Source organism: Hippichthys cyanospilos, chromosome 6 (assembly GCF_059441005.1).
Source record: "Hippichthys cyanospilos isolate Australia breed blue-spotted pipefish chromosome 6, RoL_Hcya_1.0, whole genome shotgun sequence".
Classification (NCBI taxonomy): Eukaryota; Metazoa; Chordata; class Actinopteri; order Syngnathiformes; family Syngnathidae; genus Hippichthys; species Hippichthys cyanospilos.
This window is the reverse complement of record NC_142374.1, coordinates 2688085-2713660: the sequence shown is the minus strand read 5'-3', so window position 1 is coordinate 2713660 and position 25576 is coordinate 2688085. Positions and strand designations below refer to the sequence as shown.

Below are 25576 nucleotides of genomic sequence, written 5' to 3'. Positions count from 1 at the left end.
TAACTTGAGTGAGGAGGTTATTACGTCAACTTGCCTGTGCAAGTGCCAAATCACAAAATATAAAATAAAACGGAAACTGCTTTCAAAATAAAAATAAAATGAACGGCTGAGGAGAAAAAGACGAATGATTGCGTCTAAGGTTGGCATCTTATTCTGAATATTTGAAAGGAAGTGTTTAGTACAATAATGAAAATGTTTGACACCACAGACAAAATGCTGTTATCATACTTAAAATAACAAAATCATGTCGCTTCTGATGACAGCAAGTCAGCGACTTTTTTCTCAGCGGTGCAGCTTTAAAACAGTCAACATTTCCAGAGTAAGTTGTTCGTTAAAGTATACGCCATTTATTTTTCTATTAAGGTCAGGGTCGTGTGCGCTATTAAAAATATCAATGTTCTGTTGAGGTAGGAGCTTTGAACGCAGTTGTAAAAGTAGTTCCATTTCTGGTTTTGCGCAGAAATGCGTTTTGAATATTGTGCAACGTGTGACCGTCGATTTGTATGTAATTATACTGTCTATGAAGTGGTTCCTGGCTAGACTTATATTGTGCATCCAACAGTAGTCAATATTTGACTGATCTAATAATAAAACGGTCCAACCAAACTGCTCTAAAACAGTCAGGGCCCCTATCCCACTGAAATGTGGACTTTTGCGAGGGTTGACAAATGGAGCAAACTTCTCAAAATGTCCTTGCGCACCCGTGAAGTGCGAGTGTGAGTGAAGTCACACTCGCAACGTTTTCCCTTCAATGGGATAGGGACTCTGACTGTTTTAGAGCAAGTCAGCCTTTTAGAATTTTTTAAGAACTCACACTGTTTTGGGCAAATTTCGGCAACGCCTGTTCTAGAGTTGTTATTTATGCTTTTGAAGTCACCATATGGAACATAAAGCATGAATTGTACAACGATTGTACATTGTATAACGATCAGGATGTGTCAGAAGTGTTTACATTGTTAGAGGTTTAACTAAAGCACTGCATTTTATTTTCATGAAGACATTGGGGTCTTCGTGGTTAGCATGTCTGCCTCACAGTTCACAAATCTCTGGTCCAATTCCATCTTGCCCCGCAAGCCCGGTCTTCCTGAGCGGAGTTTGCAAATTCTCCCCGTGCTAGCGCGGATCTTCTATGGGTCACTCCGCTCCCGTTTGTCATTGCAAAAAACATGCATGGTAGGCATATTGGACACTCCAAATTGCCCAAATTGTCAGTGTGAATAGGTGTTTGTCTATGTGTGCCCTACGACTGACTGGTAGCCAGTCCAAGGTGGCCCCTGCATACGGCTCAAAGACGGCTGGTATAGGCACCAGCAATCCTCCGACCCTAGCGAGCATAAGTGGCTGAAGAAAATGGATGGGCGGGTGGACGGATGGAAATTGGGGCTTAACAAATAAAAAAATAAAGTGTTGTTTACGTGCTTCAGTGTTGTCAACACAAAGTCTCAAGTTTGGAGCACATATAATTGAATCAAGGTAGACGCACGCGTGTGAAAGTGTGCAAGTCATAAGACATAAATCCTAAGAAAATCCCAAGTCTTTTTTTTCTATCTGATTGAGTAAAGTCATTATCTCAGGTAAAGTCAGTCAGTTTACATATTCATGTAATCTTATTTGAAGCATCTAGTCTTCATGAAACATCTAGTCTTGATAAAGAAATTACTGTAGGTGAAATAAGAAGAAATAAGACTCAAGGAGATTTATTGTCACATGTATAACATGAAACCACACAGTAAAATTCAAATCAAACAAATAAGTAAATATTAGGAAAAGGAACAGTCCGGAAGTCACAGTGGTTTGGTGATATAATATGAATGTTGTGACAAGTGTTTGACCCCTTCCTCTTTGTTTTTATGTTTTGCTTTTTTCTTCATCAGACATAAATGTTTACTTTCGTTAAACAAATTTAAATATTAAAAAGGAATAGAATAGATGTCATTGTACAGTATACAACACACTTAGTCAAATAAAACACAAGTAAACACAAATTGCAGTTTTGTGTTGTGCAGTTGTGTTAACCTATGTGGCCATATGTGAAAAAGTGATTGCCCACAGAAGCTGCTAACTGGTTGGGTCACCCTCAGGAGCAATAACCCAAATCAAGTGTTTTCTGTATATGGTAATGTTTCTCATATTTTGACCCACTTGGTACAGAACTGTTTTAGTTCAGCAACATAGTAGGATGTTCAAACATGAATGGCCTTTTTAACGCCGATGTTGTGTATATAGTCGCTGTGAGATACTGAATAGAATAGAATAGAATAGAATAGAATAGAATAGAATAGAATAGTCTTTTATGGTCATTTTAAAAACCGGAAGGTATAAAATTAAATTGGGGAGTACAAGACAAACATAAATACATAAATAAATACAATGTGCAAAAATGCATTTGAAAGTGCAAAGCTATTGGAGCAACAGCATAAAACATTTGTAGTCCATTGGATTGAACTGCACAATGAAGGTGCATTGTATGAAGGGGGGGTGTCAGTGCATGTTATTGTTCATGAAGGTGATGGCTTTAGGAAAGAAACTATCCCTCAGCCTGTTGGTCCTGGACCGCAGGTACCTGTAGCGCCCTCCGGAGGGGGGCAGGTTAAAAAGGTGGAAACCTGGGTGAGAACTGTCCTTGATGATGCTCCTGGTCCTGTTGAGACAGCGGGAGGTGTAGATGTCCATCAGGGAGGGCAAAGAGCAGCCGATGATCTTCTGGGCAGTCTTGATCACCCTCTGCAGCCTCTTCTTATCTGCCTCAGTACAGCTGCCCCCCCACACCCCGACGCAGTAAGTCAGCAAACTTTCCATGGCCGAGCGGTAGAAGGTCACCAGTCTAGAGTCTAGGTGGTACTTCCTGAAGACGATTTCCTTTGTCTTGGAGGTGTTCAGTGACAGGTTGTTCACTGAACACCAAGTCAACAATCTCTGGTTCTCGTCCCGATAAGCAGACTCGTCCCCCCCTGAGATAAGCCCAACGACGGTGGTGTCATCCGCAAACTGGTGAGTGAAGGGAGGCCAAAGTCCAGCAGCTTTCTGATCAAAATGTCAGGGATGATGGTGTTAAAGGCCGAGCTGTATTCAATGAAGAGCACCCTGGCATAGCTCTCCCTCTGCTCCAGGTGGCTCAGCACAGAGTGCAGGGCTACAGCTATGACGTCCTCAGTTGACCTGTTCGGCCGATAAAAAAAATTGGTGAGGGACGAAGGTAGGGGGGAGGCAGGCTGTGATGTGAGGGAGAACCAGCCTCTCGAAGCACTTCATGATTACAGGTGTTAATGCAACGGGGCGGTAATCATTGAGATTAGTCGGAGCGGATTTTTTGGGTACCGGGATGATGGTGGCTGATTTCAGGCAGGGTGGGATGACAGTTTATGCCAAGGAGCGGTTGAAGATGGTAGTGAAGATTCCTGCCAGCTGGTCTGCGAAGGCTCGGACCACCTTCCGAGGTACTCTGTCTGGTCCGGTGGCCTTCCTGGGGTTCACCGCCCTCAGCTGCCGTCTCACTTCCTGCTTTGTCAGAATGATTGGAGGGGTGTCAGGGGCTGGTGGGGGGCGGGGTGGTGCAGATGTGGCTGTGTGCTGTGTCTCAAACTGTGCAAAGAAGCTGCTAAGCTCCTCAGCAAGAGACACGCTGGGGTCCCTGGTTGTTGCCCCTGCTTCTCTCAAATTTGTGATAGTCTGAATGCCCTGCCATATTCGCCAAGGGTTGTTGCTGGCAAGGTGGAGCTCCAGAGTTCTCTTGTACTCCACTTTGGCCTCCTTGACTCCTCTCTTCAGGTCTGCTCGGGCAACTCTGTACAGAGCTTTGTCACCGGACCTGAAGGCGGTGTTGCGGGCTTTTAGCAGGCTGCAGACATGGCTGGTCATCCATAGCTTCTGGTTGTTGTAGAGCCAGACACGTTTCTCCCTGGTGACCTCCTCTATGCAGCACTTGATATACATCAACACAGAGGATTGGAATGTTGACAGATCGAAATTATCAAATATGTCCCATTCAGTGCGTGCGAAGCAGTCTTGCAGCTGGAGCAGTGCGTCTGCAGGCCAAGTAGTGATGGTCTTGGTACTTGGCCTGATGTGCCATCTGAGAGTAGTGTATGCTGGAATAAGCAGCAGGGAAAAGTGGTCCGACTCACTCAGGTGAGGGGGGGGGGGGGGGGGTGGCTCTGTATGTGTGCTTGATGTTGGAGTATACATGGTCGAGAGTGTTTTTCCCCCTGGTTGGCCACTTAACGTGCTGGTGGAACTTAGGCAGGACTGGTTTCAGACTTGCCCTGGTAAAGTCTCCAGCTATTATGTGCACGGCGTCGGGGTGGACCGACGGTGTGCTTGTTGATGGCATTTAACAGCAGCGAGAGACCTATGCCAACATTAGCATCAGGGGGGATATAAACAGCTGTACTTGTCATCACTGTTAGCTCCCTCGGTAGAAAAAAAGGCCTCCATCTTACGACCATGTACTCCAGGTCGGGAGAACAATGTCTGTCTACTACGGTACAGTTGTTGGTAGACCAGGAGTCATGCACGTGGATACAGAGATATCCCCTCTGCCCTTACTGGAGTGCTTGGTCCTGTCCGCGCGATGCATCGTGCGGCTAGGTAGCTGCACCACAGCATCGGAGATTTGCGAATGTAGCCAGGTTTCGGAAATCACCAATGCACAGCAGTCCCGTAAGTAGATGTTCGCGTACAGTTGTGATTCTAATTCGTCGATTTTGTGGACGATAGATCTGGCGTTAGTGAGGTAGATGATGGGAAGAGGTGGTCTGTGAGGCTGCTTTCTTAGTCGCCAGAGGAGGCCGCTCCTGCAGCCTCGTTTCTGCTTCCTCTTTCTCCGCCGTCTCTGTCATCTACAGCAGTGGTCCCCAACCTTTTCATCACCGCGGACCGGTCAACGCCTTAGATTTATACTGCGGACCGGGGGGGGTGCTGGCTGCTCTAAAAACCACATCACAAACGTATAAACTGTTATGCTACGTGCACACCGAACGCCAAATCATTCGCCGAATCGCTACGCTCATTCGCGGGGCTTTCTGTCACTGTTGCACTTTTTGTCCACTTTTTTTGTTGCGCGAGGAGAGGAGAGGAGAGGGGAGGGGAGGGGAGTGGAGTGAACTTGCTGTGCACTTTACGGTAGATCCGGAAAGAAGAGCATTGCTGAAAACTTTCACTTTTCTGGGATGTGAGAGAGCCAATATTTTCACCGACAGCACCTTTATACTTTGCGGCAATACTCGCCTGCCAAAAAATAAAAGTTTCAATGTTGCAATCAAGTGGCTGAGACTTTGGTAAATATTGTGCTGACAATGCTGCGCTATCGTTAGCTTAGCACAGTAACTACGGTTCAACAGCTGTTAAGTGAAGCAAATGCTGCACATACCAGTTGTCCCAAGTTTTCGCTTCCGCCTTTCTACAAGCCAGGTGAGTACTCTTGCTTGGAGAAAAAGTAAAAAAAAAATTAACTTCATCCGAAAAGCGAAATTTCGCTTCTCGTGACCGCGCGTGGCCATTCGCGTCGCTCCATTTGCGTACATCGCGTCTCCCGATGTGCATTCACGCCTAGTCACGCGAACTCCATTGACTAAAATACAAAACTCTCCGCTTTTTCGCCTCGGTGTGCACGTGCCATTAAACTAAATCATCTCCAAAACATTATTTCGGTTGCAGCCCACGCAGCCCGGTACCAGTTGAAACCACGGACCGGTACCGGTCCGCGGACCGGGGGATGGGGACTATTGATCTACAGGACCCGACAATAATCCACGGCGAGCCTGGTGTTCTGGCAATGTCACTCGGCATGTTATGTGCTCGGTGGAATTTGCTAGACACCGCAACCTCGTAATGGTAGCCCATGTCTACTAAATCTTGCCGATTGTAAAAGCCGATTGTAAGAACAGACCGTCGGTGCTCGTAAAATCAAGACAAAATTAAAGAAACGCGGGGAGCCGTGAGCCGCTGCGCTATTGCGTGCCGCCATCTTCCAATTCCAATTCTCTCAATTAAACCCCCAGTTGCTCACAATGCTGCATCATCAGTTGGTAAATGAGTAGTCAGTGCACGGGTATAGAACTCCAGGACTTGAGGGCCGGTGACCTGCTTGTTTTCTAACCCTCTTTCAAACACACCTAATTCAAATGTTTAGGACCATTTTCAAGATCCTGCAGACCTTGCTAATTAGCTAATTATTTGAATCAGGTGTGTTGGGGAGAGACAATTGGAAAACATGCAGGATACCGGCCCCCGACGACCGGTTCAACACCTATGCTGTAAAGCCTTTTGTGTAACTAGGGTAGAAAGGCTTTAGCTATATAAGTGCAAGTACATTTATCAAAGCTAATAAAACATCTTAACTTGCAGTGCTTGATACTTAAGCATTATTTAAGTGCAATTTCTTTCACGAGTTTAACCCTCGTGCATACATGGTACCAATGCGGGACCTTTTCGATGATTTCTTTGTGAAATCAAAGGAGAAAGCATTGAAAAAAAACACTACTGAGTTGAAATTTCACGCTAATAGTATAATCATGTTAAAGTTCAAATTACAACCATGCTGCAAATTTTAAACTGTTGCAGCTTGGCGTACTAAATAATTATGACGCATATGTTCATGCGTACCTGGTTGGACATACCAACATTCATTATATTACACGTTTTTTTCGATGGATGTTAAACCTATGTGTTTTATTGCATTTCCCGCGATTTTTGAACCAAGCTCTTTAACGTTGGTTGAGATAGATAGAACAACAGATAGAAATTTCTCAAATGACTTGTGTGTAACACTTTAAGACAGTAGGTGGCGCCGAAGACCACTTAATGGTATTTTTTTTTTTGTCCTTGTGTCAACTCCTACACGAAAACACCAACTTGCTTCAAACCAGTGCGAATACACTTGTAGTTACTCTGTATGAGTGGGGGAAAAGCGGTGAGCTTGACTCACTTTTTCAAGTTGTGTTTTTTGCCATGTATTTAATAAAAACAACATATGTATGGATAGAGTTCATGCCACTGAATATTGAGTGGTTTAAAGAAAAAAACTAATTCATTAAAACTGTTCGTCATCCCACCCTCAAAACCAGGTACCAGGTAGGTACAAAAAACGCGAGAGTCGTCTTTTTTTAAAAGTAATTCATCTAAGTTGCAGATACCGCATTTTCTGGACAACATTTATATAAAATGGAAGGATGTATATTTTCAACACGAACAGAATACTGTTAGTTAAATAGCAATTCAAAATCGAAATCAACACTTTAAAAGCATCTTTTTTTGGTCTACCTTTGTTTGATACTTTTTTTAGTGAACATAAAAACATTCTATATAATTCATATACACAATCATAAATACATAAATAAAATCATATACTGTGTATTGTATGTAAAATTTATACATCACAAATTACCCCAATTTTTTTACATTCTCTTATTCAATTTAGATATATAGATTTTTTAAATAATAGATTTTTTAAACTCTTTTTGAACACAGCCATTGATTCACATCTTTTCAGTTCTATTTCATAGTTGTTCCATAAATTGACAACTCGAACAGATGCATTCATTTGCTTGCTGGTGGCTAGCAAAACAAACAAACAAACAAACAAAAAAACAACAAAAGAAACCTCCCAAAAAACACAGATGAGCCGCACTGGACTATAAGCTGCAGGGCTCAAATCATGTGGAAAAAGTTGCGGCATATAGTCAGAAAAATACGGTAATTATTTAACTCATGCTAATTGTATGTACACAAATCATGTGGAAAAAGTTGCGGCATATAGTCAGAAAAATACGGTAATTATTTAACTCATGCTAATTGTATGTACACAGAGTGCTGCGCTGGACAGTGCGCTTTCTGCATTCAGATCGATATGCGGAGAGGATGGAGTGTCACTGGGAGCTGCTGTCAGAGAGCAACATGGCAAAGATGAATCTGTACACAGGTCACTGTTTCAATCATTATTTTTAGGGATGCACTGAAATGAAAATGAAAATGTCAAACCAAAAATGAGAGGCTTGGCAACACCCACAAAAAAATAAACTTTTTTTATTTAATAAACTTTATTTTTTTAATCAACTTCAGGAAGGAACTGTAATGTCTCAAGTGTATCAAGCACAGGTCTGTTCTATGAAAATGAAATAAAACTGCGTAAGATTGTTCTGTCTTTTACTACCTGTTTAAAGGAGACTTATTTTCGTGTGCTCCAGCTTTGTGCTAAATGTTTGAATGTTTATAACAGAATCAGCTGTCTTGTTTTTTGATTCAACAATCTAATGACTAAAATAGAAGACAAGTCAGTCCATAGTTATTTTATGAGGTATAGTAAATATAAGCGACTAGACAGACCATTTATTATGATTAAGTAAAATTTTTAAAAATGTTCCCCTATGTATTTTTGTCGACAGGATTTACAAAAAGGTTAAGGATGTGTGTCTTCCTTGCTAAATCTTTTTTTTTTGGCTCTCTCCTACCCCCAGGAAAGAAGTGGAAGCACAGCAGTGATCTTTGCTCGACCTGCTGAAATGCTTTACAGTCGTTGCCTACCAAGCGATACCCCTCAGCCAAAAACTGAAAATGCACTTATGCCATTTTTGGCCCCAAAATTTAGGTGGTAGAAATTTCAGTGCATCCTTAATTTATTTAAAATATTAATAATAAAGGGGATTGGCCTTTGCTTCTTCGACTACAAGAATGCTTAAATAAATAATATTTTTAGACTGCACAAATGTACTGAATATGGCTACATTTTCTTCCCACATTGAGTTTATTTCTTTCAGGGGAAATATTTTTCCATCTGTTGTTTCGACGATTAAAGATTGATCAAAAAAATCAAGTATGAGATGAAAAGATGAAAATACTGAAAATACAATTTAGTCTGAAGCCCTATGAAAACTTTTGCCTCTGAAAGTAATTATGCAACTTAAGAAAAAAAACAACAAAACTTGAATAATAAAAATGAATACCAGCCGTGAAAACAGATAGCTGAAGCCCATAGAATGAAGAAAAATAGGATCAGTCTATATCAGAGTTGTTCAATTTTTTTTTTTAGTTTGGGTGGCCACATCCAGTAAATAGGAAACATGCAAGGGGCACTGTAATATTATTTGACTAATTTATTAAGCACACTAAAATCAGTCAAGAAAACAATTACATATTGTTCATATTTTCAAGTTGATTTAATAAACTGCTACTGAACAGCTTTCTGTTGAAGGTGATAAGGCAAATTATTAAGGAATTTGTGGGTGGCCGACCTCCCTCTATCCCACTCGATGTAGAGCTACCCCTACACTGCAGAAACCCAATCCCAGGTTTATCACAATCAGAACCACAACAATATATATATATATATATATATATATATATATATATATATATATATATATATATATATGTATGTATGTATGTATGTATGTATGTATGTATGTGTGTATATATATATATACACACAATCCAATCAGCTCTCATGTCAATGTTGGTATAGATGCCGTCCACCAGATGTGGTTGTTTTTCCACGTTGTGTGGAGGAAGTCAGCGCACTCGCCAAAGTCTGCCATGACAAATGCCTCCCTATGATCCCATTTGGTACTGGAACTGGCCTGGAAGGGGGTGTAGGAGCAGTAAAGGTGAAAGAAAGCAGTATCTTTTAGAGCACTTTGCACCAATCTGATATCCATCACCATCAGCTACACTAGTCACGTCCTTCCTCCAAGCTAGAAGCTCAGCAGTTGTGGCATATCATTAGAAAGCATAACAAATATTAAATGTATTTTTCCCTTTTCCTTAGGGTGGTGTGTGTTTCAGCTTGAGGAATATGATTCAGATTTTGGATCTCAACCAGGATGATTTTGATGTGACAATAGAGCCTGGTGTGACACGAAAAACCCTCAATGCCTACCTGCGAGATACTGGACTCTGGTTTCCTGTTGGTCAGTCAAACCCAAACCCCATTTTTGCTGACGTTTTAGACCAGAATCCCCAATGCTCCAGTGACCAAAAAATAAAAGAAAGAAATGCAAATTCCTAGGCATAAATGACTACAATGTGTTCCACTGAACATCCACATTTTGTCATCCACCAGTGGATGAAAGCACACTGTAGCTTTCATAGACAGCCATTCCATAATTTTTTGAGGCATACATGCTAATTATCATCCAGTAGATCTTGAATATATTGATACATCGTTCTCAAACATAACACATGAATTGTATGTCAACAAACTGCATTTGTTCTTAGCTGTTATATAAAAGTCTGACAGTTAAAAATGTACTTTACTTACACCAGCGTGGTATGTAATATAATGAGATCTATTGGAAAATGTAAATATATGAAAATTTTGTCTTTCGTTCTCTCGAGGGGAATTGTTATGATGTGGAGAAAGCGCTATCTATCTCTTTTTCTCGTTCACATTTCGGCAGAAGTGGGTATCTTACGTTTTTTTGCTGTCATCGTTGGTCCACCATTTTTATTATGCTGAAATTGGAATCGTTATTCCGTCAGGCCAGTCTGTCGCTCGCTTCCATCGATAACCCCCCATCGCTCACTTCTGTTTTCCTTAATCACCCCCCAAAAACTTTTTTAAACTCTGTTTTTTTTTTTTTTACCAGAACATAAAATGATTCTAATGGCAATGGTATAATTGCAGAAATTATACCATTGCATAACACCTAAAATATGCAATAGCAATGTTAGTAAGCCAAAGAGTCAAAATAAACCAAGGTCCTTGACATTAAGCTGCAATAAGTCACCATGTCTGCTAAATTGCATATATGTGTGGGCAGTTGGAACCAGACTGCAATTGGCAGTCATGTCCTTTCTGAGGCATTATAATGCTTTATATGATATTCAAACTTTTCAGGTCTGTTCATCAATTATAACTGCTTGACCATTTTAGGTGAGGGTTCCATTGAAATTTGTCACAGTCGTCTAAATTTCATCCATAATATCAAGTAAAAAGCAATGAATTGCTGAGCTTCAATTTACTAAATAATGCCTTTCATCAGGGAATCAAAAAGCTTCTATCTTGCATTTCCTGTGAGTGAGTATGTAACTTTGGGACGTGCCCATTGGTCAGTGGAATTACCACACATCTTTGCACACAGAAAGGAATCCCAGAATCCTTTGCTCAACTATCAGCAAGCAATTTCTTTATGTAAATCATATTTAAAAAGCAAAACAATAAAAATTATTTTAACACTTAATTTTAAACATTACTTTACACTTTAGGTCTGTACAAAAAACCCGCTGCGAAAGATTGCGTACAGTATGAACTTTGGCTCATGAAACCATGACTCATAAAGGCAGCACACATTCCCCGTAATGCTGGCTGTGTTCATCTTGTGAATTACAAGTATTGAATTAAACCAAGGCAGTTTATTCACTTAACTGGACATACCTCGACACTTTGTAGCAGAGAAAAGTGATAATAGTTTCATTGACCATAAAGTGATTCCAGTTCATTGGGCAGGCAGACTGTCTGATGGAATGTCTAATCTGACGATGACAATGACTGATGAAAATCACACTTGGAACATTCCGACATTTTTTTTTTCGCATTCTTGTCATTCATTGGTCTGTCGGCAAAATGGGTGTCAGCAAAACGGATGTCTGTCCGTGATTGACTGACAGATACTGTAACTGAATTTTGGTGACCTTCTTGGTTTACCGAATACCATACTTTTCAGCTAGTTTTGTCTTTAAATGTGTAATTATACAAAATCAGTCTATATGCCTTTAATCGAATAGATAAACAGTGGAGAGCAAGTTTGGGGGTTAGAAAGAGCCAACCAACATTTTACTACTACAGTGGCATACTTGGGGCCTTAGGGTTTTTTTGACATTCGAGTTATTGTTTGGCTATTTTTTTTATTTATTTTTTTGTGGACAAGCTTGTTGCCAGCAAACAAATTTATTGTATGACACTTATTGTTTATTTAGTAAATCTATTTGTTTAGTTTCTAAACACTTTATGACCCCAGATAGCTTTGCTCCTAACATTTGTAAAAGGATTCAGAAAACAAATCTAAAATGCAACTTCCTCTTAGATCCTGGAGCTGATGCTTCACTATGTGGAATGGCAGCCTCAAGTGCATCTGGTACCAATGCAGTGCGATATGGAACTATGCGAGAAAATGTTTTAAACCTGGAGGTGGTTCTTGCTAATGGGACTATTATTCACACTGCTGGCAAGGGCCGACGTCCGAGGTAAGACAGAAGGAAAAAAAGTTCATATTCATTTATAATTCCGTGTTGTGTCCAAACAAACATTTTCCCACAGGAGCATCAAAAATGACACACTGCTTATGTAAGTTTCTTCCTGTCTTCATTATTAATAAACTTTAGGAAGTCTTCAGCAGGCTACAACTTGACAAACCTGTTTGTTGGATCAGAGGGGACTCTGGGAATTATTACTAAGGCAACTCTGCGCCTCTATGGTATTCCAGAAGGCATGGTCTCAGCAGTCTGCTCATTTCCTTCTGTACAGGCTGCTGTGGATAGCACTGTGCAGATCCTACAAGCTGGGGTAGCCATCGCTCGAATTGGTGAGCACAAGTTACCCACGCTATATATGAAACCGTTTGTCAGTACACAATTTAACGGCCACAAAGTGCCTAGAAAATATTGCCTCTTAAGTTATTACAATTGGATAACTTACAATCAATTATAACATATATGAACAACATGATTGTCACCCTTTTTCTTTTTTGTGTGTTAGAGTTTTTAGATGATGTGATGATCAATGCATGCAACAAGTTCAGCTCTCTCTCATATCCCGTTACTCCAACCTTATTCCTGGAGTTTCATGGTTCTGAACATAGTCTTGCAGAACAAGTCAACACAACTGGTAAGTCTTTGAATGAATTCATTTGTTAATTTGTTTGGCGCCCCCTTTTGTGGAGCAGCCTTGACTTATTTGAATTATTTCACCCGGAAAGAACAAACAAGATCGTGTCAACACGTGGATTTCTTTCGAAACATTGTATGGGGATCATTTTTATGATGATGATGATGATGATGATGATTATTATTATTATTATTATTATTATTATTACTGTATTGTCTCATTTGATAGAACTGATTTTAGTTTATGATATAAGTCAACGCCATAGTGATATGACGCAATCTCGTTTCCTCTTTCAGGGTGAATGCAACAAAGCAATTTAACTGGAGACCAAGCAGTCAATCGATGTACTTTTACTAGCTTTGATTGGCTGGAATTGTGGCACATTCATAACGTGTGTGCCACATTGAGCGTGCAGAGACTACACAACTCGAGCAAGCAGATAGCTAGATGTTGAGCGAGGGAGGAACGGCTATCGTGAGCAATGAGAGATTTTTAGCAAGCAAAAAGTTTTTCTGTGCTCAAAATTTGTTGTTGCTCACTCCAACTCTTATCATTGCTCACTCATGATATCCCTCCCTCCCTCGCTTAACATCTTGCTCTCCACTCACTCGAGTTGTGTACTATATGCACACACATTTCAAAATACATCAATAAAATGCTTGCACTCACCAAAACAGGTGTCTCCCAAAACAGTTCATTCAACACAAAATCCCTTTTTCTTTCTTTCCTCAAGAAGACTTCAGCGACTTGCTTGTTCAGTTTGTCTGTGCGTTTCAGTTTCAACAAGAAATCCTTTTCTATCGTATGTTTTAATTCGCTTTAAAAAGCCCGTGAATGAGCGCTTTACTGAATCACAGGATACAGGGATTGTCACAGCCAAGCTTGCTTGACCTGCGTAGCACTGCCTTCCATGTTGAGTATTCAATCATAGAGCACGTACATGTCACGTTCAACGTGAGGCTTTCTAGCTGGCTTTACTGTCTCCACCTTGTGATCTGATTTGCTATCGCATCTATCTATTAACTTGATGTGCCTGTACACTCACAGTGCGCAGACACCTGCAACTGTTGATTGTGAAGGCCTTGGGCAGATTTCATTCGGCCTGGTGACACTAGTTACCTGAATTCTGATTGGATAAAAACTCTAACCTAAAACTACAACACTGGAAGGAGCATAACCAAATGGATATAATATGACACGAAGAGAACAGAACATGGAAAACAACATTTCCTCAAATTTCATCTGGTACTTGTCGCTCCTATGCAGAAAGTTTAAAATTTTGGAGATTACAAGATGTTTTTTTTATTCTCTGCTTAAATATGTACACAACTTGTGCATCAAAACTTATGCTTTATTTTTTCATGCATAAAATTTGGTCTAACAACCCAGGCAGCTTTTTCTCTAGAGCTATTAATGGTCTGAGCTCTAGAGCATATCTAAAATAACAAAAACAATTGCACTCCCTTCAACTCGGATTTTTATTTTACTGTATTCTATTCATTCTATTTATTGTTAATATTTTTTTAATACAGTATGCACCAATCGGAGCACATCTCATAATTTCACTGTATACCTGCTGTACAATGACAACAAAGGTATTCTATTCTAATCTATTCTATTCTATTTTATTAAATCCACAGAGGAAATTACACAAATTAATGGTGGCTCTGATTTTCAATGGGCAAGAGATGCAGAAACACGGAACAAATTGTGGAAAGCTCGGCACGATGCCTGGTATGCTGCACAGGCTCTAAGGCCTTGTTGCAAGGTAAGGTGTTCTACCTTTTGCTTTATGAAACAAATGAAAAATTGAAGCAGTAAAATGCTACAAAAATTACTACAAAAGCAGAACTAGAAAATAGTCCACCAAATTTGATGGTGCATTTTGACAAGAACAAAGCAAAATAAAAAAATTCCCAAATCAAATCAATGTGTCTTATATAGCCATATCACTCCTGTTTCAATGCATAAAAACTACTGGTAAACATTTTTAAAAAATGCCTTTATGAGCCCTCCTAACAACAACAAAAAAAACAACTTTATATGCTTTGAGGAGCGATGAATAATGTTCTGTTTTGCTAAAACGTCTTTCTTTCCTTCTAAAATGTTATTTGTCAATTGATCATTATAAAATTGAGATTTATATCAAGCCGTTTCATACTTTTCACAACATTTTAATGCAGTTCAAAGTGTGTGACTTTAACTTCCCAATATGTTTGTTCATAGGCCTATTCTACAGATGTCTGTGTTCCTATCTCTCATTTGCCTCAAATCATTGTGGAGACAAAAGCGGACCTAATTGAAAACAAACTAACAGGTTTGCACACTGCACATGCAAAAGTTATTTTTCTATGCCATCAGCGCCACACAAAATCAAATGTGAGAACACAAATAAAGAGTTGGTTACTCAAAACTTAGGTATATACATATCTATCTATCTATCTATATATATATATATATATATATATATATATATATATATATATATATATATATATATATATATATATATATATATATATATACACACACACACACATATACATACATACACACAGTGGGCCCCCGTGTTACGAACTTAATCCGTTCAGCGGCTATGTTCGTAACTCGAATTGCTCGTATGACGGGCAATCCAAACCTATGTTAATTAGTGAATGCGTGCAACGCGTGCAAAAATCTTAGGTAAAAACATCACGACTTGATACACATATTAAGAATTTGTAACATAATCTACTGTACAGTTAAATTAAATAACATAAATATCCAAAGGAAAAATTATATTTACCTTTGTGGCGACGTGACTTGAGCTGGGTGGAGGCGGAGGGGAGCAGAGATGAATCCGCAGAATTTATTTATTTTCTTAAATGAGAACTTTTCTCAAACGAGAACATATCACCGGCGATTTCCTTCTCTTTAATCATAATAGAAGAAGCCTCTCTATTTTGTTGATGATCGAGGTCCGTCCCCTGGCAAGGAAAGCGTTGCCCTTAGAAGATTGCCGAGTGGTTACGGCCATACTCCCTAGCAAGGTTAACTATGCGTGTGCCTCCTTCATATGTTTTTATTATCTCCTGCTTCGTTTCTATTGTCATCATCCTCTTACTTCTTCCTTTAGCGCCACTTGCAATTTTAGAAGCCATGACTAACAGATAAAGTTTGCAAAGTCTTCACAACACACCGACCAGCTGTGCCATCAAGCGAGATGAAGGGGTTCGGCCAATAGCATTTCGGCATTTCTGTGATTGACGTGACGCCGGCCAATAGCATATCCGCATCTCAGTGACTGAGACCGTGACTGTGACCTTAATCGACCAATAGCATATCGGCATCTCCGTGACTGAGACTGTGACTGAGACCGTGAGTGTGACCTTATAAGACCAGTAGCATATCGGCGTTTCCGTGACATGCGAGAATAGGTATCTTTGTTGATGCAGCAAAGCGAAAAAAATAGTGCGGACACACTGACCGGCATGTTGGATTGTTCGTAAGACGAAAGGTTTGTCCGTAAGAGGGGGTGGTGCGGTCCACGTTCGTAAGATGAAAAATTCATAAAACAGGGAGTTCGTAAACCGCTGTCAAACTAGACAGATAGCTAACACGAGTTGAGTTGGTCCAATGAAAGCATGGAAGTTTAAGTTCTTTACTTGTTTTCCTGGCTTGTACAGCCAATTAGAACCATTACTCATTTTCTTTTCTCTCTCTCTGTAAAACTGCAATAACATGGAAATGAAATATAATTACTTTCTAACAATTTACAATATTCACATATTGATCAAACATACGTTACACACTATAACATACTTACAACACTCGTTCGACTAGCAACATTTGAGAAGTTAGCTTTCCGCACACACACATACACTACTAACAAGCTAATACATTTGGCAACTGTTCTAACTATCTAGAGGAAGCAAATCTAAACAGAACTTGAACATATACACGCTATCATCCTTCGGACACATAAACAACACAAGGATGACAACATGTACTCACAGACATAATTTCTCAACTTGGCCACGAACGAGGTGTTTAACTGTAGAACGGCGATCTTCAACTGACCGACGACAGAGCCTCTTGGGCATATAATATAAATGAACACAAGGTGGCACTAAAGGACAAAACAATAACCCCATCAACCCATAATGTGAAACAGAACAATCGTGTGGAGCTCTCTCTTTCCCAAAAGTTTTTAAAAGCACTGTAGCGTGTGTGTCCAGCCGTGCTTTGGTGTATCATTGCTGCCTTGGTTAAACAATTGAAGTTTGCAAATCCAGTGTCACTCCAAACACCAAATTGATCCTTTGCAAACATTGCATTCCCAGCCTTGCACCGCCTTCCTGCTGTGAGCATTCAATCATGTCGCGTTCAAAGTGAGGCCTTTAGATGGTGATCTAATGACTCGGTTAGCTATTGCAGCAGTCAATTAAGGATACAGTATGGGCCCATTTACATGTGTTTTTGCACACGACACAGATGGCACACAACTTTTGAAGTGAATGCCCCAGGCTTAGGGCGGCAGGCAGATTTCATACAGCCTGGCGACACAAGTTAGCTGAATTCTAACATATATATATATATATATATATATATATATATATATATATATATATATATATATATATATATATATATATATATATATATATATATATTGCAATCTGTCTTTCCATTGTCACGCACAAAGTGCGCAAATGTCATTCTGATAAGGGAACATCATCACTTTTTACAGAATGTCTCAATCCGATTTTTTAATCACAAATTTCAATTGCAATGCTGTTTTTAGCAGTGAAACATTATTATTATTTAATGTTATTCGATTAAATCTGTATTTTATTGAACCTTTTGCACAATGGAACGCTCATGCAGGTCCTATTGCGGGCCATGTTGGTGATGGGAACTTTCACTGTTTGATGGTCGTGGATCCTAACGACCCAGAAGAACTGCACAGGGTCCATCTGTTCAGTGAGCGTCTGGCAAGGTAATGTTTCTTTTCTATTTCTTGTACTATTATTAGTTTTTAATAAATATCTATATTGAGTGTACGTTCAGAGATTTTGATGGGTAAAGCAGTATTCATTTTACCTCTGAAAGCTATTGGGTCCTAGGAACATGCAATACCAAAAAACTATGGGTCCTGACAGAAATGTATTTAGTCCCAAAAATTGCACATTAAAAAGGACAAATTAAGTCCAAGATTCAAACTGCATCAACGAGACATTCAAAAACCAACAACAGATATTTGCAAATGTCAAAGTAAATACAGTATATACTGTAGTATGTACAGTATATGGCCCACAACTTGATGATAGGGAAAAATGTTTTTCCTCCTGAAGATAGACCTTTAATACTGTCCAAAATAACGCAAGTACAACATTACTATTAAATCATAAAATAGTAACATTACTTTTAGTCATAAAACATTTCAAGTTTTTCAGGTTGGAAAAATTCAGCTCATTTTTGTACATCTCAAAATTATCTCGTGGGCCAGTTTAAACCCATTTGCAAGCTAGGACGTGGGCTGTATGTTTGACACCTTTGATTCTGTTGCTATAACTGTGAACTAACACAAGCTCAATGATGCGTTTCTCAAAATTATCATGCACGTAGAGCCAACAGACAATAAGCTGCATTATTTTTCATTGAACTACAGATGAAAAACAAATCTAATATTCATTAACCTTGTGAACATTGTTTATGTGGAGTTAATGCTGTAGCATTTAATTACTATAGTAATGCAAATTCCTTCGACAGCTTGTGCAGCAAATATATATGTTTGTTTTGACACAAGGAATAATGTTAGCTAACTTAGCATGAACTTAGGACAGACTTATGTTGCAGGCTGCGGGCGAAGAACCTTCTGATATCCATCTCGGAGGTACACTTTAAGTCATCCAAATAATAAACTTACTGACTTCTTGTTATTCTCATCTTCTGCCGATTCCCCACCCCCTTCACTGAAGCTAAACTGGAATAAATTACAATCCAAACCTTTGTTAAATAACAAATGTGTGTAAAACCGCTGGTAAAAACATACATTTGTTTATACATGTTAAAACTTGGTATCAAAACAGTATAGTGAGTGCTACTTAAATAACATCATAAATAAAAAAAATATAGACATGATTTATTTACCTTTAAGTAACGTGACGAGCTTCTTATTAGCCATATTCCATAGTGAGAGTGGCCTAGCCCAGCTTAGCCTTCTTCGTATCTCTTGAATATCTCCAGCTTCCTTTCCAACTTCATTTCCATATAAATCATCTTCTCTCTTTAACATCACTAGCAATCTTGGGACCCAAGGCTAACCAATTCAAGTTTGAATTAAGCACTAAATTGCACTATAAATATGTTTTTGTAAGCAGTGACAGACAAGCAAAGCTTTTCCATTCTGCCATTTTGGAAACCATTACGGATAACCAATAGCAGACAAGCATCTAAGTGCTTCTGTGACGCCAACCAATAGCAGACCATTATCTTAGGGAGTTGTGACGCCGACCAGCGTCCTAATGATGTAAACGGTGATACGTGTATAGACGTATGAGCGTAGAGCGACTCGCAGTCACGCATGCACACTGACCGCCATGTTTGAGGAGGCGTTTTTGTCCGAACGTGAAAAAAATGGGGACAATAAGTCATGTTGTAAGCTGAAAAAAATGTAAGGCAGGGACGTTGTAGACCAGGGGTCCACTGTAAATTCATAGATCATTAAATTATATTACAAGTGGGGTGGCACTTCTCCGGAGACTGCCATGTTTGTTATAGCTACGGACAATGGCAAATGCAGAACCACCTGCTGTCCATAATGAAAAACTGTCAAATCTTACACAATATCCCTTTAAGGTTCAAACTGTATTCATAACGTGTGAGCAAAAACCAACAACAGATATTAACAAATGTCATAGTAAAAAATGTTAGAAAGAGGTCAAGTTTTGCCGAGTAAGAGAGTCAATGGACAATGATAAATATTTTGATTTCCAAAAACTAGGGGTGGGAATATTTGACTGTCTTACGAGTCGATTCTGATTTTGGGGTCTCTGATTAAAAGTGATTTGATTCAATCAAAAATGATTTACGCTTCAATGTATAGATTTGCAAAGAATTATCATACAACTTCAGTCTGCTTTGCAAGACAGATCAAAAACGGGGAAACCGTTTTTTTTTGTACATTTACTGAGTTTAGTTTTGTAAGGAACATGCCTTTTTCCCAAAAAATAATGTAACATGTGAACGTGAACTCTTTGAAGCGAGATATAAAATATATAGTTGTTATATTATTAAAAAAAAAGATTAAACAAAATATTTAAAAAAGGTACAACAAGATACATTGTCATTTCCAAGGAAATTGCAGTACTAAAATATTATGTGAAAAACTGTTACCATAATAAAAAATATTAATATCTCACAGTATATTTATGACAAATGAGTGATGAAATTAAACTTTTTCAAGTGAGCAGCTAAATTGTGTGTGCAAAGCATGAAACATGTGAGTTCGTTCATCTTTCAACATATTAGGAGAGTTATCAGCCTCAATTGTAACACGTTATTTATTTATTTTGAATGTTTTTGACTAGGCATGGAACGATATTACACTCTGACATCATAAGATAACCTTGAGCAAAAATATCACTGCATTGAAATTCCAGCTCTAAAATACATACAGTATTTTATAAATTATATAAACCGTTTTATTCATAGTAGAAAAGCACAATATTTTGAAAGATGACTTAAAATTGACAAACATCGAGTGATAGAAGATGATTTCAAATCAGTTGTTCAACTGCTATGTGTTTTATTTAATAGTACAATGTGAATTCTATCCTTTCATGTCGATGAGAGTCTATTTCTCTCTTTATAATCTTGTTTTGTCTGTCAATCTCGCATTGGCGCCGGGTCGTTTTTGAAAGCCAAAAATCTCTCAGAGAGCCTTTGTGTTTTTTGGATGGGGGGAAAAGTTTGCTATCTGGACCCACACTTGAGCTCAATAGACTGCTTGCGTTCTACCTTGAACAACATCCAATATAAAGCTCCTTGAAAGTAGCAATTGGCAAAGGCAGCCAAAGAATATGAGTCGCATTGAAACTCTGCACCCTCCGTTGCAGCCTGCATTCTCAACGAAAAAATTGTGAAAAAATTGTTTATCAACGCCCCTACAAAAAAAAAAAACTGCGTCCGGGGGACCCGTGGCAGAAGTCATGCATCGGGGGATGCAGGGTGTGTGTGTGTGTGTGTGTGTGTGTGTGTGTGTGTGTGTGTGTGTGTGTGTGTGTGTATACAGTAATCCCTCGTTTATCGCCGGAGTTACGTTCCAAAAATAACACGCGTAAAGTGAAATCCGTGAAGTAGCCAAGTTATTTTTTTAATTATTTCACAATGCAATGCTAAACTATAGAATAAAACCAAAAATCAAAACCTGTTTTAAAGCCCCAAATTTGTTTGAAACAATCATTTTAATATAGTAGTACAAAGTTGGAAACTTTGTCACTCACGGATTTCACAGTCCCAGCTATGCCTCTTCGTCCTGAACCCGCACATTGCTATGAGTAGTAGTTAAGCTCTATTTTTTTCTGAGCAAGATTTTTATAAACGGGTATGCCCGGACATCGAATTAAAGTGAAGCCTCTTATATCAAAACAATACACTTGAAATGTCAATTTATTATAAAAGAAATACAAGTCAGATTTCCAAAGCTGCGCATTTCTCCATAGTGTGCGCGTTTGCTCTTGGCATGTCTACGAGTCACGTGATCGGCTCCCAGAGACCAAGCTGTCAATCAATGTGCTTACTAGCACGTTCGCACACGGCAGTTAGAGGAGAGACACAGGAGAGACAAAGCAAGCTTTTTGATCCTCTTGCCTTTTGAAATAAATTGAGAAGTGAAAAACCAATACAGTACAGCGTCAATATTTTATCTCAAGGGTTAGCACAATGCGCTGTAAAAAATAGTCACACTGTAAAAAATCCATGAAGCAGCGAACCTGTGAAAGATGAACCACGATACAGCGAGGGATTACTGTATATATACAGTATGTGTGTGTGTATATATATATATATATATATATATATATATATATATATATATATATATATATATATATATATATATATATATATATATATAATTCTGGTGTCGTCCCCCAATATTTTGAACATGCTATGGTGGCCTTTATCAAGGCTTGCTTTTTAATTTTCGACCCATTTTCAACCTGACCCTTGTGTAGGGTTGAGTACCGAATATCAGGAATAAAGTCATCCTGGGAATAGATTCCAATTATCCCGGAACCATTTCTACTTTGAAATGTCAGTGCTAAATGTCATTTCCTAGTTAGTCAGTCAGTCAGAAGAAGCATGGACGAAGGAAGACCATGCGTGTGCAGCGCGTAGTCACTCTCTGCTGTGAACCCACCCGCACAAGTTCCCAGTTCCCAGAGCAGGGCCGACCGATAGAAGAAGCAAGTAGGGATTGGCTGTGCCGTGCATTCAGCGCGGGCGGGTGCACAGCAGGGAGAAGCTATGGCAAATAGCGAATCTCCCCAGCAACGGCGCACATCGGAACTGCTGTGACTGCAGTCAGCCTTCGTGGGTTCGGTGACCTTGCCGGTCTCAACCGGTGACTAGTGGTAGTGCTGCTGGACGTTGACTGAAGACCCTGGAGGTAGCTGCCACTGGACACTGACTGGAGACGGAGGAGGTGGCTGTTGTCGAATGCTGACCGGAGACTGAGGAGACAGCTGCTGCTGGGCGCTGACCAGAGACTGTGGCGGCTGCCGCTGGGCATGAGCTTGTATGGGAGGCGACCACTGGGCTTCCCCAGGTTTGGCTTGGCTGCCAAGCCTGCGTCGCCATAGCAGAAGTGGAGGGCAGCTGTCATGCTTGCACTGCTGTTGTGGGAACGTAAGGCTGTTACTGTGCTTGCTCCATCATGGCATAAACGGGGGTCAGTTGCCAGGCTTGCGCCACCGTAGTTCAAACTGAGGGCGGCTACTGGGCCTGTGCTGCCGAAGCGGGAACGGGGGGGCCTGCCAGGCTTGCATCACTGTAGCGGGAACAGGGGGCGGCTGCCAGGCTTGCGCCGCCGTTGCATGGATGAAGGGCGACTACCGAGCTTGCACGACTGTCAAGGCGGCTGTAAAGGCCACTAGCTGCTTAGGAAACAGAGCGAGTATTTGATCTTTCTGTTGAAGACGATCCAGGTCAATTACCTCATCAGCTGGGCCCATTTCTAGCTGTGAGCTAATCACTGGGTCCATTTAGGGTCTAAACATTTGTCAGAGGGCGACGTGGAAGTGGGGATTGTGGACCCAATTGCAGGGAAGCTTAGAGAAAGGGAGTAAATGCAGAAAGACGTATTTAATTAACTTTAAGGTATGCAAAAACAGGACGCAGAAAAAACAGATAGAGATATTAATATTTTTTATTAGTGTAAGTTTTTCACATAATATTTTAGTACTGCAATTTCCTTGGAAATGACAATGTATCTTGTACCTTTTTAAAATATTTTGTTTGATCTTTTTTTTAATAATATAACATATATATATAATTTCAAAGAGTTCACGTTCACATGTTACAGTATTTTTTGGGAAAAAGGCAAGTTCCTTACAAAACAAAACTCAGTAAATGTACAAAAAAAAAACGGTTTCCCCTTTTTTGACAGCAAGAACTACAAAGACAGAATGACGAGGACAGGTGGACGAATCAGACTAACAAGATACAGACATGGGGACAAAAAAAGATGAAGAACACAAACTCAAACCCAAAACATGAAAGGAACTAAAATAACTTAACAACTCAAAACATAACATAAACCAAGAAATACACAAAACACCTATAATACCGAGCTTCTATTTTGAAGTGTTTCCTCAGAATGCTGCTTGCGTTCTGTTTAGCTTGACTTCCTCGCTACTTCCTCATCCCAAATTATTGCCATTACATTAGGTTTCTACCATTGAATCTCTGATTTAAGACGCGAAGAAACCACATGTCAGTTATGCTATCATTTTATGACACAGCACAAATTGCTGCTAACGTGAAGACATTTGATGCACGTTTGTATGCCAAAGTGACTGGTATAAGGTAAATAGAATAAAACAACCATATTGTTTCTTTTGTTACTATGTAAACATGCCCAAGGCTATTGACATCTCCAAGTGCTAATCAAAGTCAGAAACCAGCCAATCTCGAACCCAATCAGTGTGCCAAGATGTTGGCACACCGTCATACAAAGAAATCTTAGAATACCAAAAAAGAATATATCAACTTGATTGAATCTGGAATTTGTCACACAGGCATTTTTACAAGCCTTGATATTTATCAGTCCATGAGAAAATACTATGTCTATAAATAGAAACATAACAGTGCTGTTGCTACTCAGAAGTGATGATCATGTAAAGATGATTTTGGTTTGGTTGAGTACTTGTCTATGGAAATAGGGCACTTAATAAGAATATGTCTTTAGACATAAAGCAGAGGACACTGTGAATGAAGCTACTGCTGCTCCAAAAAAAGCATAAAAACATCAAATAATGTTTGTGGTCATTTTATTTTTTTTTGTATTGTTATGACACAGATCACATCCTATTTCATGAGCAATTTATCCAGTAACGTTTTGCACTTTTTCATTACTATTATCTGTGTATTTTTTTTTTCCTGATGAACATTTCTTTGTTTTCTCTCAGACGGGCCCTGGCTATGAATGGTACATGCACAGGAGAGCACGGAGTGGGTTTGGGCAAGCGAGCACTGCTCTATGAAGAGATGGGATGCATGACTATGCAGGTCATGCAGGACATCAAGAATGCCCTTGACCCAAACAACTTAATGAATCCGGGGAAGGTTTTGCTTCCAAGAGAGCCTTGAAATGTAGAGTGAACCAAGTGACAAAAGTGTGTAGGACACTACACTGCATGTACACTCACCTAGAATAATATTGGAACAATAAGACACATTTCTTCATTTTTGCTGCTAACTAAAAATCTGGGTTTTAATCAGCATTTAAGTTTTTATTTCCAGGTATTTAAAGCTGGCTGAAACACATACTTAAAATGAACCTTATGTTTGAATCCAGTCATTTTTCAGGTGATGAAGTATTGGAATGCGATTGATGAGTCCATCCACTACACTGATTATTCAAACAATAAATAGTGCTAAATATTTCAGATCTGGAAACATTGGCCATAGGCAATACCATCATTTACATCGCTCTGAAGAAATAACCTGGAAAAATGCTGAACCCATAGGAACATGACAAAGATTTTGAACGCTATAAAGAAGAGCTTGGTATAACTAGGTGAAATCTGCAACACAGTCGACCAGGCACATATAAAGAATAATTGCTACACTAGATTTGAGGATGCAAATTACTTGTCATCCATTACCTTTTAAGGTGTGCCCATCTATAAATAAGTAAATTATTACTTGCACTGAATACCTCTGGACAAAAACTTGAATGGCTGTGCTTTTTAGAAATTGTTCTTTTTCGTTACCCTGTTACCAGGCATCAAATCTTAATGAATAGTAATTTATGGACATATCCAAGAAGTGTGATCTATTTTTTTTTTTACTCTAAAAGAATTACCAATAAAACCTCACACAAGAGAGATCAACTGTGTTTGTTATTGTATCCAGTCTGTTAAGAGTCGACCCAGAACTTCTCAACCCGACATTGCATTGGTTCTCCATAGCATGCTTATGCATTTTGTCAAAACAGTAGTTTTCATCCCCTACCCTCCATTTTCAGACCAGCTGCAGCAACATAGAAGAGAG

General features: G+C 39.4%; 1 protein-coding gene across 2 annotated transcripts; it reads left to right on the top strand.

Moving 5' to 3' along the window:
- The first annotated feature begins 181 nt into the window (after positions 1-181).
- ldhd (lactate dehydrogenase D) lies at positions 182-25412 on the top strand. Of its 2 annotated transcripts, XM_088418435.1 has the most exons (11): positions 182-319; positions 7806-7918; positions 9458-9599; positions 9761-9902; positions 12018-12177; positions 12316-12515; positions 12689-12817; positions 14458-14585; positions 15044-15134; positions 17684-17795; positions 24490-25412. In XM_088418435.1, the coding sequence occupies exons 1-11, from the start codon at positions 245-247 to the stop codon at positions 24668-24670; spliced, it is 1473 nt and encodes a 490-aa protein (XP_088274561.1). In that variant the 5' UTR covers positions 182-244; the 3' UTR covers positions 24671-25412. The 2 variants fall into 2 exon arrangements, with proteins under 2 accessions (XP_088274561.1, XP_088274563.1); XM_088418437.1 differs by lacking the exons at positions 7806-7918; positions 9458-9599 and having other exon boundaries at positions 227-319.
- The last annotated feature ends 164 nt before the right edge of the window (positions 25413-25576 follow it).